The sequence below is a fragment of the Ochotona princeps genome, chromosome 1, assembly GCF_030435755.1.
Source record: "Ochotona princeps isolate mOchPri1 chromosome 1, mOchPri1.hap1, whole genome shotgun sequence".
In the NCBI taxonomy this organism is placed as follows: domain Eukaryota; kingdom Metazoa; phylum Chordata; class Mammalia; order Lagomorpha; family Ochotonidae; genus Ochotona; species Ochotona princeps.
In genome coordinates, this window is record NC_080832.1 from 52,427,828 (window position 1) to 52,444,512 (window position 16,685).

At 41.4% G+C, this 16,685-nt stretch overlaps 1 protein-coding gene across 2 annotated transcripts in view; it reads right to left on the reverse strand.

Annotated features, from left to right (window-relative positions):
• FIG4 (FIG4 phosphoinositide 5-phosphatase) overlaps positions 1 to 16,685 on the reverse strand; it is a 137,864-nt gene that overhangs the window by 71,589 nt on the left and 49,590 nt on the right. For both annotated transcript variants that reach the window (XM_058658983.1, XM_058659029.1), the window contains 8 exons: positions 13,978 to 14,106; positions 11,203 to 11,303; positions 9,510 to 9,672; positions 9,030 to 9,127; positions 7,453 to 7,586; positions 6,172 to 6,288; positions 3,104 to 3,149; positions 847 to 995 (listed from right to left, as the gene is read on the reverse strand). In XM_058658983.1, the coding sequence (XP_058514966.1) occupies positions 847 to 995; positions 3,104 to 3,149; positions 6,172 to 6,288; positions 7,453 to 7,586; positions 9,030 to 9,127; positions 9,510 to 9,672; positions 11,203 to 11,303; positions 13,978 to 14,106 (937 nt within the window). The remainder of the gene's footprint in view (positions 1 to 846; positions 996 to 3,103; positions 3,150 to 6,171; positions 6,289 to 7,452; positions 7,587 to 9,029; positions 9,128 to 9,509; positions 9,673 to 11,202; positions 11,304 to 13,977; positions 14,107 to 16,685) is intronic.

Sequence of the window (16,685 nt, forward strand, 5' to 3'; positions counted from 1 at the left end):
AATGCACTGTAATCTTTGAATCTGCCCTTTGGAAGCTAGTTATTTCCCTCAGTTGAGATTTTATGACAATTTCAGACGGTAAGTTGTACCAATAGCACTGTGTTTTTAAGAAACAGTAAATCATAGATTTTCACAGACCCAAGGGATAGTGAATATCACTAAGAAGGAATAAACATCTTTGGGGCCAGCATCACCTTGGAGTGCTGACATCCCATACAGGTGTCAGTTTGTGTCCTGGATGGTCTACTTCCCATTCAGCTCCCTTGCATACGGCCTGGGAAAGCATGGGAGGATGCCCCAAGTCCTTGGGATCCTACATCCCATGGGAGATTCAGAAGAGCTTCCTGGCTCCCAGCTTCAGATCAGTTCAGCTCTGGCCATTGTGGCCATTTAGAGAACAAACTACTGGATGGAAAATCTTTCCCTCTCTGTCTCTCCTACTGACATCTGCCATTCAAATAAAAAATCTTTTTGTTTCAAAAAAGAATGAACTTATTATATTTTAAAAACTGTAATATAGTTCATAATTTCTTGTTCTAAATGTGTGAAGATACTTGCTTCAAATGCCATCTGGATTAAAAAAAAACAATTACTACTTTGTCTAAGTACATTGGATTTATCTTTAAAAACACATAATTTTTTTTATAATGAACACAAGCAAACAAATCAAAAAGAAAACAGGTCAGTAACACAAATGTTAATAGAAATAATCCATAATTAATTTGAATCATGTCTCCTAGCAACATAATTTTTAAGACACTGAAAGGAGAAAGGGGCTCATAAAAATCATTATTATTGATCAGGTTTGCTTCCTGTCCTTACCAGCATTGAAGTGGTGAGGCTTACCTCACTGCATCTGTATCAAACTGTAGGTTAGGTTTGTCGATCAATCCCAAGGAATAGAGCTGGTAGGCCAGAGCACATTTGCCCACCATGAACTGGGCTGTGTTGGTACGGTCCAAGCAGTCCACACAGTTGGTTCGGAGAATGCCAGTCTAAAGGGAAACAGCCTGAGAGTCAATCATGATTCAGTCACCAGACTACCTCCACATCACTTTAGACAGCTTAGAAACAGAAGAAAGGTTATGGGCAAAGGTTATTCCTGAACAAATATCAATCCCTTACTTTTATGCAAGCTTAAAATCAGTATCATGAAAAATTCTTTTTAAATTGTGTAAGTTATCTGTTTCTAGCTTACTACTGCGTCAATGGCACCAATAAGCCTGGTTTATACTTAAATTTATTTCTTTAGTTTAACAAGATATAAACAGCTAATAAGTGAATATGTGCCAATTAGTAAAACTGTGTTTTTTTTTTCTTCTATTGCTCCTTCATTAGATCAACTGATCATTCAATGGGTAAAGCAACATCATCCATGAAGCATAATTAATATATTGAATATATGTACCTGGATTGTTTTCCAAAGTTAGCCTAATTTATTCTTTCCACATTCCCATTTGTACTTACATTTCCAATAACAAAATTTAAGATACAGAAAACAATCCATAGTCTATTTTATTTCAGCTCTATGTCCTTCTGTAAAAGTTAATCCCTAAATGCACTTATAACTCACTGGGTGGGACACAAAGATCAGTTACTCCTCTCTGGGGTGTTGAGGATTTCTCTGCACACCCCTTCCAAAAAACGTTCACCTAAACTGTTGACATTGGTCCTGTTAAAGTGATAGAGTTAGACTACCCGAATAACAACCAGGTTTAGCAAAATCATGCTTCAATGCTATAAAATGCTAAATACTAACATTGAAATAGACAAGAGACAGCTGAATAGCAATCTATAGCCATTTTAAGGTATATGGAACATGGTTGAATATAAACCAAAATTGAAATGTCTATGAGGAAGTCACAGGTTTCGGTCGAGAACCTGCATTTCCCTAGTAACATATTGGTTAATCAATACCACGTCAATTAATGCCATAATGTTGTAAATGGTTGTAACTATTATGTTGGATTTTTTGCTTGATTGGGATGATACTCTGCTGGTTCCACCTTCAGACCAGAGATGGTCTCACCAAGAAGCCATTGAACTTAACAGGACAATAAGATGCTGGACTTTATGATTGGTCAAAACCTCCAATGAAAGAATCTCAACTGAATTTGAACTATGGAAATGCAACAAGGTGGAGCAATCCGCCGGGGGCGGGGGGAGGGGTTGGGGAGGGGCTGGAGGAATTCCAGTGCATAAAAAAAAAATGTGTCACATAATGCAATGAAATTAATAAATAAATAATTTTTTTAAAAAAAGTTAATCCCTAATAAACAGTAAGGCTTTAAAAAATAATTCTGGGTCTGGCATAATAGCCTAGTGACTAAAGTCTTTGCTTTGCATGGACCAGAGATCCCATAAGGGCATCAGTTCGTGTCCCGGCTATTCCACTTCCCTTCCAGCTCCCTGCTTGTTGCCTGGGAAAGCAGTGGAGGACGGCCCAAAGCCTTGGGACTCTGCATGCATGTGGGAAATCTGGAAGAAGTTCCTGGCTCCTGGCTTTGGACTGGCTCAGCTCCAGCCATTGCAGCCAGTTGGGGAGTGAACAGAAGATCTTTGTCATTCCTTCTCTCTATAAATCTGACTTCCCAATTAAAAAAAAAAAAAACCTTTAAGTTTAAAAACAAGAAAAAAATAATTCTGGGGGAGAGTGTTCACGTTCAGTGGGTTAAGCCACCTCTTGTGATGCCTGTACTCTCACACAGTAGCATGCTTGCTTTGAGTTCCATCGACTTCGTTTCTGATCGAGCTTCCTGCTAATGCACCTGAGAAGACAACAGATTATAGTCTACGTACCTGAGTCCCTGCACTCATGTGGGAAACCTGGATGGGTTTGGCCTGGCCTAGTCATGGCTATTGCAAACATTTGGAGAGTGAATCAGCAGATAAATTCTCACTCATTTTCTCTCTCTCTCTCTTCCCCTCCCTCTCTGTTTCTCTCTCTTTGCCTTTAAATAATTAGATTTTAACAATGAAATAAACATCATTCTCAAATAATTAAGAAGTATGCATTAAATAAGATATATCTGTACTGACTTCTGGAGATAATACATACTATAGGTACAGATTTTACTCATTATGAACATTAAGTTGTCTATACCTGTAGGCGGCCCGTGGGAATCACACATCCACCCAATTCATTCCACCTGGGTTTAAAAACAATTTTTCAAATTAATGGCATATACACATTGACTGCTGATGGCAGTTTTTGTTAAGTATCACAGAATCAAAGTAATACAGCTGAAGGTGCCTGAAAAATCAGTTGATTCTGTGTCATATCATTCTTTCAAGGAAATGAACATGAGTGAATACGCATTAATTGAAACGGACAGCTTGCCATGCCCTCCTCCAAGAGATTAGATGAAAAGGGCATCCTAACTCGCTCCAGTCCACGCACACTGGCCCTTTATCACCTATGTTCAAACAAAACATCCCTTGCTTTCATTTAAGCACGGTCTCTACAGACATGAACAATAATTATGGGCATCTTTCTTAAAAATCTTCCATTTCTTAGCCTTATCCACTAAACATCTGGATTCTCTCCCTTCTGCAGCTTTCTTTATGGTAGCTGTCCTGCATTCTTTTGGTTGCTTTGGCAGATTCCCTTTTAGAGGCTACTTGCTTTCTGTTTGCTAATAATGAATGGGCTTTTGCTAGAAAACATTCTATCATGATGTTATGTTTTGATGAATAATTCAAGGGAAAGGGCTGTGTAAAAAAGACTTACTACAACTGATCTGCCTGTGTCTTTAGAAATGTCTACTTACAAGCTTGGCTCTCGGTTGGGATCTGAAGACTGGGGTTTCACCCAAGTTCCTACCACTGCTAGACTGGAAAAGACCAGGGACCGATGTGGTGGTATAGCTTGCTAAGCCTCTGTCTGTACAGCACCTGCACGCCACTTGGAGCCAGTCCATGTCCAGTTGCTCCATGTCCTATCCAGCTCCCTGCTTATGGTACGCGAAAGCTGGCTCAAGTTCTTGGGCCCCTGCATCCACATGGGAGACCAAGGAGAATCTCCTGACTTGCACATTCTCAACAGCCCAATTTCAGACATTACAACCATCTGGGGAAAGACCCAGTGGATGAAAAATCTGTCTCTCCTTCCCTCTCTGAAACCCTGCCTTTCTAATAAAAATAAATACCTCTTTAAAAAAAATAAATAAGACTGGCTAATGGGCCCAAACCATTAGTGGAAACAATATGGCTTTTCCTGACTATCATTTTTAATTTTGATAGGTGCTAGGCAGAGGCTAAATCTGTGTGCTCAGCATCCTGTACAAAGCTTCAAGACTCTAAAAGTGGCTTCCCGGGAAGCAACATCTCACTTGGTGCTGTCAGCTTTGTCTTTGGAGAAGACTCTAGAAGCTTGCATCTGGATTTCTCTAGACTTCTATCATTTTGCTAATCTCACTTTGCACCTTTTTATCAGGATAAATCCTGGCCACAGGATAGTGTGTTGAAATACAGTGAGTTCTCCCAGTCAATCAATGAACCCGACAGCAGTCTCAGGACTTACAGGCACCCTAAAATTCATAATACAACAAAAGCAAACAATGCCAACTTTAACAAAAGGAAAACACTTCCAGAGATACACACACCAGTACTTGCTTGGTTTTTATTTGTTTGTTTGCTTTTTGCTGCTTTTCCATTGTCGTTAACTATGCTATACTGAAAATGCTGGAAATATATGATATTGGCTCATTAAAAGATACATGACACATGCATCCTGATCTGAGGAGGTTGACAGAGTGGTCATGAAGAAAGATTTGTGAGCAAAGGAGTACAGTAATATAATGGCAGAATTTTTCATAAAATGTATTTATAAAATGCTGCTAATTAAGAATACCAAAAATGGAATTCACTATAGAAATCTTACTTTACATAAACATCTTATGTAATATCTGTTCCATAAAGCAAGACATAAAGACCCCATGAGGGGCCCGGCGGCGTGGCCTAGCGGCTAAAGTCCTCGCCTTGAAAGCCCCGGGATCCCATATGGGTGCCGGTTCTAATCCCGGCAGCTCCACTTCCCATCCAGCTCCCTGCTTGTGGCCTGGGAAAGCAGTTGAGGACGGCCCAATGCATTGGGACACTGCACCCACGTGGGAGACCCGGAGGAGGTTCCTGGTTCCCGGCATCGGATCGGCGCGCATCGGCCCGTTGCGGCTCACTTGGGGAGTGAATCATCGGGTGGAAGATCTTCCTCTCTGTCTCTCCTCCTCTGTGTATATCTGGCTGTAATAAAATGAATAAATCTTTAAAAAAAAAAAAAAAAGACCCCATGAGGGCAGGAATTTGGCCTCGTATGGAAGATGGCTGTTATGGGGGACATGGATGGGGGTAGGGATAATTGGGACCAGCATTATAAAAGAGCAGGGTAACCTGCCACTTGAGACAGAGCACCAGTTTCAGTCCTAGCTACTCTGCTTCCCACCAGCTCCCCGCTAATGAACCTGGCACAGCAGCAGAGGATGATGGTTCAAGTACGTAAGGTCCCTGCCACCTACGTGGGAGACCTGAAAGGGATTTCTGGCTTCTTGCTTCATCCTGACCCAACCCTGGCCTCCGAGGCCAGTTGAGGAGTAAATCAGTGAGTAGACCATCCATCTCTTTCCCTTTGCCTTTCTCTGTTATTCTTCTTATAAAACAAACAAATCTTTCTTTTTGGGTGCCAACTAAGAGTCCTGCTTCCCACATCAGAGTTGGATTCATGGCTTAAGTTCCTGACTCCAGCTTCCTGTGACTGCACACCTGGGAAGCAGCAGGTAATGTTCCTGGCACCTTGTGAGTGACTTGGATTGAGTTTCCAACTTCGGTTCTGGCCACTGACTTGGCAGGCATTGGGGACTGAAACAGAGGATGAAAGCATTCTCTCTCAGCAGGTGGGATCTCTTTTTCCCTTCCTCCCTCACATTCTCCCTCCCTCTCTCTCCTTTCCTCCCTCTCGAATACATACATTTTTAAAAAATTTTTTCCTCAATCCTGTGGTTTCTCTCTCCATATATATAACCACCAAAGGCATTGTCATGCCCATGGTGAACACCAATTACCCAGTTGCAGAAGCAGCTTGCTCTTGGCAAATAATACAAACTATTCACATTTAGCATCTTTATCCATGAGAGCAAAAATCTTGACTTCCTTTAGAGTTGTAAATACCATACTTACTTCTCATCAGGCCGCAAAATGCTGCAGTAAGAATCGGGTCGGTTGACAAAGAACCCTGTTTTCTTCACCACACTTTCTGCAATCACATTGAGTCGATCGAGAACATTGCATAGCTTGCTGAGGAGAGAAGGAAGAATGAGAAGGGAGAATAGGACCTAACTGTTGGCACCTGTCTCTCCTTACATCCACGCACGTAAAGTCCCTAGCAAGAACATGCAGGAATTCCTTTTTGAAAACTCTTGGTTTGTATTTCATGGAAATATTGTAATAGTTAGTGTCCAGGCTACAATGCGGACTCCATAACTAATAAGATGTAATGCAAAAGAGACAGGAAGGAATTGGAACTATATTTTGAATACTGACAGTCCTTCATCTTGGCATGGGATAGCCTTCTAGGACTTTTTCTAATCCTTTCCACTCCCCAGGAATTGGCAGTGAAGTTGACAAACATTCACAAAATGAAAGGTGGGAAACAAATAATTACGAACGGCAGTGGCCATAAACCTAGCTACCTTCTGAGAAAGTACGTGCCCATGGCCAAGTACATAAAAGGGTCAGAAGTCCCAGTGAGATGAGTACAAAATGATGCAGCAGCATTTTAAAAATAAGACCAAATGCCTAGACAGTGCAGAGAGAATCAGTAAATGAAAAAAGAAAAAGATAGTGTGAGGTCTGATGATAGAAGTCTCTTAGAAGGGATAAGTTCTGAATCAGAGGGGGAAGACACCTCAGCCAGCAGCAACCAATAGGAACTCAGGCCCAGGGATGGGACTTTAGCTGCTCCACCTAGAGTCCAGCATGAAAATTGGGTTTTCTGGAACAGAACAACCTGGGCAACAAATAACCCCACATCACTGCTTTGTGGAGTTAACCAAATGATGAGGCTTTAATGTCACAATAAAGAGTTGAGATTTACTGTGAACAATCATGAGTTATTTTAAGGTCTTCCATGAGAAGGGGAATCTAAAAGTGGTGTTTGATGAAAAATGTTTCAACAGTGGGATAGGATGGAATGGAAACAGGGACTCCAACGCCTTTATGGACCAACAGCAAGAGGTGTTCTAGAGTGACCAGCGAAGTCAGACAGAAAGCTGCAAGGGGTACAGGAGGCAAGAAGAGAGCCTGGTTGGCTCAAGCACGTGTGCGACCTGAAATAGCTCCTCCACAGCTCCAGGAAGGAAACCAAACCAGTAACACTTAATGGCAGAAGTCAGCTTCCTGCTGGTGTCCTGGGACAGGAAAAGGAGAAGTATCACAACCAGACAGGTGAGTATCATTTACCTTTTGGTGTACTTGGCCATATCCCAAGGAATATAAACAATGGTGTGCTCGGGAGGCAGGAACTGGTTCAGGTAGGTCACAGCGGCGACCAGTTCTTCACTCAGAATCCGTTCATGCTTTCTTTTCTCTCGTTCCTTTATCAAAAGCAAATGTTCTGGCATTATAGCTACCACAGATTAAGAGGAACAGCCTTTTCACAGCTTTCCTTTTTCAGCTAACGTGAGACACAACAACCATGTCAAATACACTGAAATGAGACATAGTAACAACATTCAAATCAATGCAAATAAGTAAGAGTTTCATCTCTGTTGTTTCATGTCCTAAATGCCTGCAACAGCAGATGCTGGGCCAAGGCCACAGCCAGGAGCCAGGAACTTCACCTGCATCTCCCACACAGGTGGCAGGAACTCAAGCAGCCAAGCCATCAACCACTAGCTTTCAATGTGCATCAGCAGGAAGCAAAGGAAGAAGCAGAGATGCTGAGACCTGAACCCAGGTGCTCTGCTGTGGGAAAATGTGCACCCCCTCAGGCAGCTTGACCTCTGCACACACAAATTAACATCTCTAAAGCTACCGAAAGTAACCATAGTGCAGTGGATGCCCCTTCCTCCTACCATACAGACAAGTCAAAGCTATCAGAAGGGATGTGCATGTACATACACACACACACACACACACACACACACCCCTCTGCATGCTGTTCTCTCCAAGTGTAATACTGTTCGCCATCCTCTGAATCCATGCTGGTTCATCCGCCTGACTTTACCAGGCTTTCCCTTACTCTGAGGGCAGGTGCTGTTTCTATGATGCCCTATACACATGGCACTTCTTGAATGGCTGATTGAGTGGGTATTTGCTTCTTTGTCTTTTTATTATTATATTTATTAAGCAAACTCTCAGATACTATTAGGTTGTTAGCCACTGACAGGTTCATAATAAAATCTTTGTTTTTCACACTCTCTGTTTTCTTTGCTGCTGAGATTCTTACAGTCGCTTGGTTGCAATAAAGGCAGATAAATTTGTCTGGGCTCCATCCTAGGCCCATAGATGGATGCCACATGAGTTGTTGACCAGTCAATGTACTCTGATGAAGAAACAAAGACCAATGTTCCCATGGTGTCTGGGCTTCTTAACGCCATCTCAGTTTTTGAGTGACAATAGTACCCTGACTTCTGTATCCTGCCCTTTGATCCTGTCACTATGTATTTATTTGTCCAGGAATTCTTGTGACTTTTCAGAGGAACTGGAAGTGGCCTCAGGCTTTCTTCTCACTGGACACTAATACATAAATTTCACCCACACCTAAATCACACATAACACTAGGAAGCCTGATACACTGACTCACTCATTTGCTTGCTTGGGAACATAAACTGAATCCTCAGGTCCACTGGGCAGAGGTCAAAGAGAACCTCAGGGCAAAGGGCCACAGTTCAGACACCTGGGGCACAAGGAGTCATCATGGAACAATAACCTGCAACCTCTCCTCTGGAGAGCAGCGAGGGCCAGATCCCTGACCTCCCCTGTGCTGAGCAAACACGTGCTTGGCTCCCAGCAGCAAGCAGGAGAACACACCATACCTTCACTAAATTCAAGATGATGATGGGCGAGCCAAACCGCTGAAGCATCTGGTCAAAGTGAAGGGCAGCCACATGTGCAAAAGGATCTGCCTGATCCACTGTGGAGGGAGGAAGATGAAAATCACCTGAATGGCACGCCCAGTATGTTTAAAGGAACGCAATTCAACTCCTCTAACAGCTTCACTTTCCAAAACCCTCTTGAGGTGCGCAGAGCACACTCATTCATCATATGTTTATTAAACTGACACGATGCTCTCATCACTGAAGTGAAATACACATAATTAGCTAGCAGTCAAAAATCAAACACACATTGATTACATAAAAATATTAGCAGCACCTCTTCTAAATCATCTACTTTTTGTAACTAAATCTTGTTGAAACTTAAGAATTTATGAGATTTTTGTGACAATAGTTCTTTATTTCTAAATGTAAGCATTGAAACAAAACAAAACAACAACAAAGAAACACTGTTGCACATACATGTGATGGGCGGTTTAGGCATCATAGTTGATATGTCCTGAGACCAGTACAAGGGAACTGATCCTCTAACTTGCACATAAGAAGAGTAGCTTCCAGCAGTAAAAGACATCACAGAAGCATCACAGACTATTTGTTCCGTCTCTACCTCATTTGCAACATCACCCTGGGAAAAAAAGAACATTTAAAGAGAGTTTATGCTCTTAAGCTTTTTTTTAATGGAAAAAAAATTCAAGTATACTATGAAACTATCATTCCTACTCATCAAAGATCTTCAAATAGGTACATGCTGTCAATTTTCAATGTGTATATTAGAAAAGCAAAATCATTTAAAAGCAAGACAGGAAGGCAATTAAAAATAGCAGCAAATACACTTGCAGGGGGAGCGGGATCAAATTAAGTAGCTAATAATGCAAGTAGAAACCCAAAGACAGCTTGACTGGCATAAATGCTTGGGAATGAGAGAAAAGAAAAACAAGTTCATGAATCAAACAAAAGGAGAGGAAAACCAGACTATCAGAATTCGATTCTTGAAAGCCAAAAAGAGATGAGGGAACAAAATAATAAGATTTTAAAAATGCCTAATGCACAGAATCACAGAGAAAGAATTTTCAGGCAATTTGTTTATATATGGATATGACCAAGAATAATGCTGGGTGCAATAATAATGCTGGGTTTGACTATCCTTTGAATAGTCAATTAGGAGCAAAAATTCTGACTTTTCTTAAGGTACCAGTGATAATAATTTACATTGCTAGTATAATTTTACACACAATATTGTTATTTTGAACCAGGGTCAACATCCAATGCCTCATTCAATCTGTCCACTCAATCACACATCTGCTCAAGACTCCAGTTGTCAACCACAAATAGAGATGGTGCACCCAGAGCAGATGACATGCTGATGGTTACATGGGTGAATTTTAAAGCTTGTTTTCTGTGGTGAACAGTAAAAACAATCTGGACAATGAAGGGTAGAGGGCAAAGGTAATCCCCTTGATTTCTTCAGGAATGTCTTTCAAGGTCAGTGCAATGGCATAGCAGGCTGATCCTCTACCTAAGGCACTGGCATCCCATATGAGTGCCAGTTAGAGTCCTGGCTGCTCCACTTCTGATCCAGCTCCCTGATGATGTACTGGGAGAGCAGTAGAATGGCCTAAGGCCTTGGGCCCTTAAACCTATGTGGAAGACCCGCTGGAGGTCACTGGCCCCTGGATTTGAACTGGTCCAGCTCTGGCCATTGTGGACAATGGATGGAGGCTCTCTCTGTCTTTCCCTCTCTCACTGTAATTCTGACTTTCAAGTAAATAAATTAAAAAAAAAAAAAAAAACAAAAAACGCCCTTCCATCAACAAACACAAAATCACTGCCTTTTATTTAACTCCTTGGGTGAGGTAATCTGTGGTTTTATCTCTATGTTAAACATGCATTTTCTGTACATAACAAAAATTGCTCATCTTAAAAAGACATTATACATTTCTAAATGCCCTAAAACACTGTATAACTCTAGGAAAGCTGACTTCTTGTAACATCTATAAATGAGTCATATTTCTCACAAGTTTGATAATCTGGAGAATTATTCTCAATACTATCCCAAACTGAGAAATTCTACTTTTTAAAATTGCCCATTGTCTTACATTTGAGACAAACTGATGTAAAAAGTTAATATCAGCAGCAATTCTGTTTGTCACCTTACCTCACAGTTTGCACCTCTCTTGAGAAAGCGGGTTCCAGCGAACTTACTAGATCTTCTAGCTATTAGAGTGACATACACTGGTCGCCCATAGATCAACAGTTCTTAGCAATCAAGTTAAAGTTGTTTACCATTTGTGGTTGTCACTAAGACTAAGAAAATTAGTATTCCTTAAGTGCACACCTAAATACATCTCATCCAATGGCCTAAAGAATACTGAAAGTGCCACCAAAGAATGGAAGAGAAATAATGGAGTCATTATAGGTCTAATGGCTCTTCACTATCACGCAGATCAGAAGGCCTTACCTAAAGAAAGGCTTCATAGAATTTCAGATGAAAACAATAAGCAAGTGTCAAGTTACTAGTCAAGGGAAGATCTGCCCTTTCCCTGCAGCCACACATCAGATGTGAACAAGTACACTTAATCCTCCTCTAGTCTTTAGAGAGCACAGGTCTCTCAGAGAACAGGTGCCACCTCATAGGATGTATACATTATGCAGCAGCATGTAATACTGAGGGACTAGAAGGAGCATAACACCGTGTAAGCAATCAAAAACCTAAACCCTGAATAAATCCATGTCAACTGCTTGACCCACATACAACTTTTTAAATTACTTAGGTCATCTTACTTAACTCTCTGAGCCCGAATCTCACCTTCTGCAAAACAGAGTAAGAACTAATGGAGTTGTTATAGGTTGGGCTTCTCTATTCTGAAAATCCAAAGTCTCATATGCTCCAAAATCCAAAACATTTTGAGGATCAACATGATACTGCAGAGGAAAAGGCTACACCTGACCATGTGATGGGCACAATCAAAATGCAAGATAACTAGAGATATCATATAAAATAACCTTCGGATAATATGGATAATATGGTGTATATAATACATAAATGAATTTCATTTTTATACTTGGTCCCATCCTCAAAATATCTCATTATTTATATTCAAATAATCCACCCCCCCAAAAAAATTTGAAATCTGAAACATTGTTGATCCCAAACATTTCAGGCAAAGGATATTCAACCTGTACTTTTCCTAGGTGGTCAGGAAGATTGGACAAAGTAGTGTGATAAAATGTTCAATGTTCAATAAATAGCAATTACTGTCATCATACAGATTCCAAAACTTATTAAATACGTGATAACCAGGGAACAAGATGCATCATTTAAAATAATGGCCTTTGAAATTATAATCTATGATGATGTTCACTATTTTAAATAACAAGAATTTATTTTGTTTAATATATGCCAGGATCTGAGCTGGCTACTGGAAATATGAAACAATCTAGAACTACCTTTTAGGAACAGCCTCCAGACTCTAGCACATTCTTTTGGGTATTCTTGGTGAAAATCTTTTGTTCTTCCCAGGTAGATTTTATTTTTAGAAACAGACGAAAATCATTCAAGGTCCAAGCCTGATGTGTAGTGAATGACCAAGCAGATAACATTACTCACTGGTTGAAAGTGATTATGAAGCAATTAGCCTAATGTTTAAGTAGAGCACAAAAATCTCACTCTCCCTCTTTTCAAAACTTCTGTGTCTTCATCTAGTCTCTCTTGCCTCACAATTGCCACAAAGTAGGCAGCTCCTGTACCCACACTGGAGACCTAGGAGAAGTTCGTGGCTCCTGGCTTTGGAGCAGATCAGCTCTGGCCAATGTGACCATTTGGGGAGTGTAACAGCGGATGGAAGGTTTCTCCCTATCTCTCCTGTCTCTGTAAATCTGCCTTTCACATAAAAATAAATAAACGTTTTTTAAGTCTATGATACAAGGAAGAATATCAACTAGAAATCTCCACTGTGAGACAGTAAATGCTACCACCCTACATCCTGTGACATGCCTGCATCTGACTGGCTTCAATGTAGCTGGAAATTAAATGAATCTGTGGCAGGAAAAAAAAATCAGTTTTTCTCAAACTGAACTCAGCATCTTAACCCAAGGCTCCACCTCCATCTCTCCGATCTATCAAGCTGCCTTCCAGTCTGGACTCATTCCTCTTGAATAACTGCAAATGTCTCCTTATTTGTGTCTCTTGTTCTAGCCTCGTTTTAAGCACTGCAGCTTGAAAACAGCTGCCAGTTGAAAGCTTCCTGAATACTACTTTGCAATTGATACTTCCATTCACAAAGAATGTTCCAAAGACCTAGCACGGAATCCAAGGTCCTCACTTAGCCTGACCACCAAGGCAGTCTGGTGACCACCAATGTCCTTCTCACTGTATATAGCCTTACCTCATGGGAGATGGATACACAAGCCACAAGATCACTGACAAGTACAAGTAGTTTTCTACCTCTAAACTCTTGATACAGAAAACCCAGGACTGATCAATAACCCTCTCCTACACATACGCGCGTGTGCACACGCAAACACACACACACACACACACACACACACCACCCCCATACGCACCACTACCACCACCACAGTTAAGATCCAAATTCTGCAGAGCGCCTGGGCTAAGTCCTCCAAGTCCTGCATCCTCCATACCTGTAGGTCATTTTGCTCCTTCTCCCAGGTTAATACAATCCTTGCTTATCGCTATCACACTTCACTTAGCACTGTCTTCTTTGTTATTAGTCTTGCTCTGCACATAAAATGTCTTCTGCTCAAATACTCTGCCTTCCTCTTTGTATTTCTATTACATGGCACCCTTACTAAGTTTTCCTAGTGGGGTGCCCACAGAGATCATTATAACCTCATGATTTGTATGTAGCTTTCTACAAATTAGTACAGCGCAAGTTTAATAATAAGTATCTTAAGTTATACAAAAGGATACTTGACTGGCCGCAGAACCCATGAATAATGTACAAGAGCCAGTCACGATGAACGGTGTTTTTAATTATATCCAGGAGTTCGCCATTCCACACATACTTCATATAAGGCTCACTACAGATCCCAAATACACCTGAAAAATAATAGCATCACAAAAAGAAACTGGTTAGCATTCAACTAATTTGCAAGTTCTTAGATCTCTGTTTTTTAACTTCAACATAAGATGCCTCAGGAATCTTACTGCAGTGTATGTCATTCAATCCGCATCAGAAACACTGTGCTAATTTCATAACCACTTCAGAAACACGTTTTCTAATGTGTGAGTTTTCAGTTGACAAGAAGAGGAAGCGACAGGGAAATGAAGGACATGAGCACAAATACACCAATAAAGCCGAGAGACAGCAGAGAGTAGCAGTTGAGAGGACGGGTTGTGGAGCTGGAGGGCCTGGTCCGCACCCTTGCTCTGCCTCAAGTACAGGGGCCAATGTGATCAGGAGTGTTCCCCTGTCTCCTCACCCATACCCATACTGTTCTAAGCTCTGGGTGCCAAGGACAAGCCCAATGTGTACATGCTCGCATAAGTGGTGGCCATTACTATATTAGACTTTTCTATTTAATAATAAAAAAAAAAAAAACTTCATTTCATCAAATGTGATTTCAGCACATGCAAATAAACAATAAACATAAATCATTTTTACTACATGCATAGGAAGTAGAAAATAAGAAATAAACATATCTATATGATTAGGATTAAAAGACTCCAAAAGTTCTATCAACCAACACCATTTTTCTACTTCTTTTCCCCTCAGAACTGATCTGTGAAGAGTGTTTATGCTGAACGCACTTTGATTTGATTTGTAAAAACTGCACTGAACTTTGTCTGATCTGTCAATGTATTACACAATGTACTACACAAGAGAATCAAAACACAAGTGTTGAACAGGTGTCTGAACAAGTCCATGTGATCTGGATGATCCAGGAGTAGGAAGGATGCACGCCAGCTTTGGCCATGGATCAAATAACCAATCAAGTAGTAATTTCCAAGAGTCAAGGGCAAGGCCAAGGATGAGATTCATTTTTCTCGGAGTGGAACAGAATCCCTGACAAAGCGCCAGGACAGACACAGCCTCTTACTGAGTAATCTGCAAGGACAAACATTCTGGAGCCACTTTAGTTTGGTTCTACCTCTGTACCCATATCTTCATCACTGCCATTTAAATTTCCTGGAGCAAGAAGCATGAAGATACTAATGGGCCCAGCGGCGTGGCCTAGCGGCTAAAGTCCTCGCCTTGAAAGCCCCGGGATCCCATATGGGCGCCGGTTCTAATCCCGGCAGCTCCACTTCCCACCCAGCTCCCTGCTTGTGGCCTGGGAAAGCAGTCGAGGACGGCCCAAAGCTTTGTGACCCTGCACCTGCGTGGGAGACCCGGAAGAGGTTCCTGGTTCCTGGGTTCAGATCGGTGCACACCGGCCTGTTGCAGCTCAGTTGGGGAGTGAAACATCGGATGGAAGATCTTCCTCTCTGTCTCTCCTCCTCTGTGTATATCCGGCTTTCCAATAACAATAAAATCTTTAAAAAAAAAAAAAAGAAGCATGAAGATACTATTAATTGAGCAGAGAACTCTGGCTTATTAGGTTAAGTCACTTCCTACAGCGCTGGCATCCTGTGTGGGAGCTGCCGGCTCATGTCCCGGCTGCTCCACTTCTGATTGAGTTCCTTGCTAGTGTACCTGGGAAAGCAGCAGAACATGGCCCAAGCGTTTGGGACCCTATGCCCATATGGGAGACCTGGAAGAACCTCCTGGCTCCTGGCCTACCCCCAGCCATTGAGACCATTTAGGGAGGTAAATCAGCAGATGAAAGATCTCTCTGTTTTTCTCTCCCTATAACTCTGTCTTTCAAATAAGCAAATTAAAAAAATTATTTTTAGAAAAAGATATTATTGACTTACTAGGTTTATACAGTCCAATTCAGCAAAATTCCCTTAACTTAAACTTGAAATTATTTCTTCACATCACTGATAATCTAGACCACCCCAAGGATCTGGTGACCAAACTACTGATGAAGGAGGACAAAAGCACCTGTTTATCTAGTGCCGGCCAAGGTCTCCAGGGCAGCTGCTGGTCCTACAGGGATTCTATCGTGGTCCAGCCAGAGGCAGAACCTAAAAGACACTGACGAGTCAAGCTGGGACCTACAGAAGTAGCAAACACCTCGGACCTACCACACTGTCTTCCCTGCACATTGGCCAAGGTAACTTCATCTCTACATGTCAATTTCCTAACCAAGCTTTCTTTCTGACAAGGCTTTTAGGAAGACCATACAGAGATTAAGTGTGATTGCCTAGCAAATAATAGGTAGCCCACAGTAACTTCTCCCTAAAACTTGGGCCATGCTGAATGAGTCTCTTTAATGAAAGAGAACTAGGTGGTGTATTTTTTCCAACATCCAAAAACATAACAAAGCAAGCAAACATGAAGACAATTCTCCATTTAAACTTCCCCAAAAGTCTAGACCTGAATGCATTCCTCACAAAAAGGACACGAATACTTGCTACAAAATCTCAGCATATAATTTTCTGGCTGACCTACAAATGAAATCACATGGTGACTAATGATCTCTGTAAAAAATAAATTGGTCAAGTTCATGTATCCAAAACAGCCCCATGGAAGGATGGAGAAGTACGACAAAAATGTGAGTGAACTGAGTGAG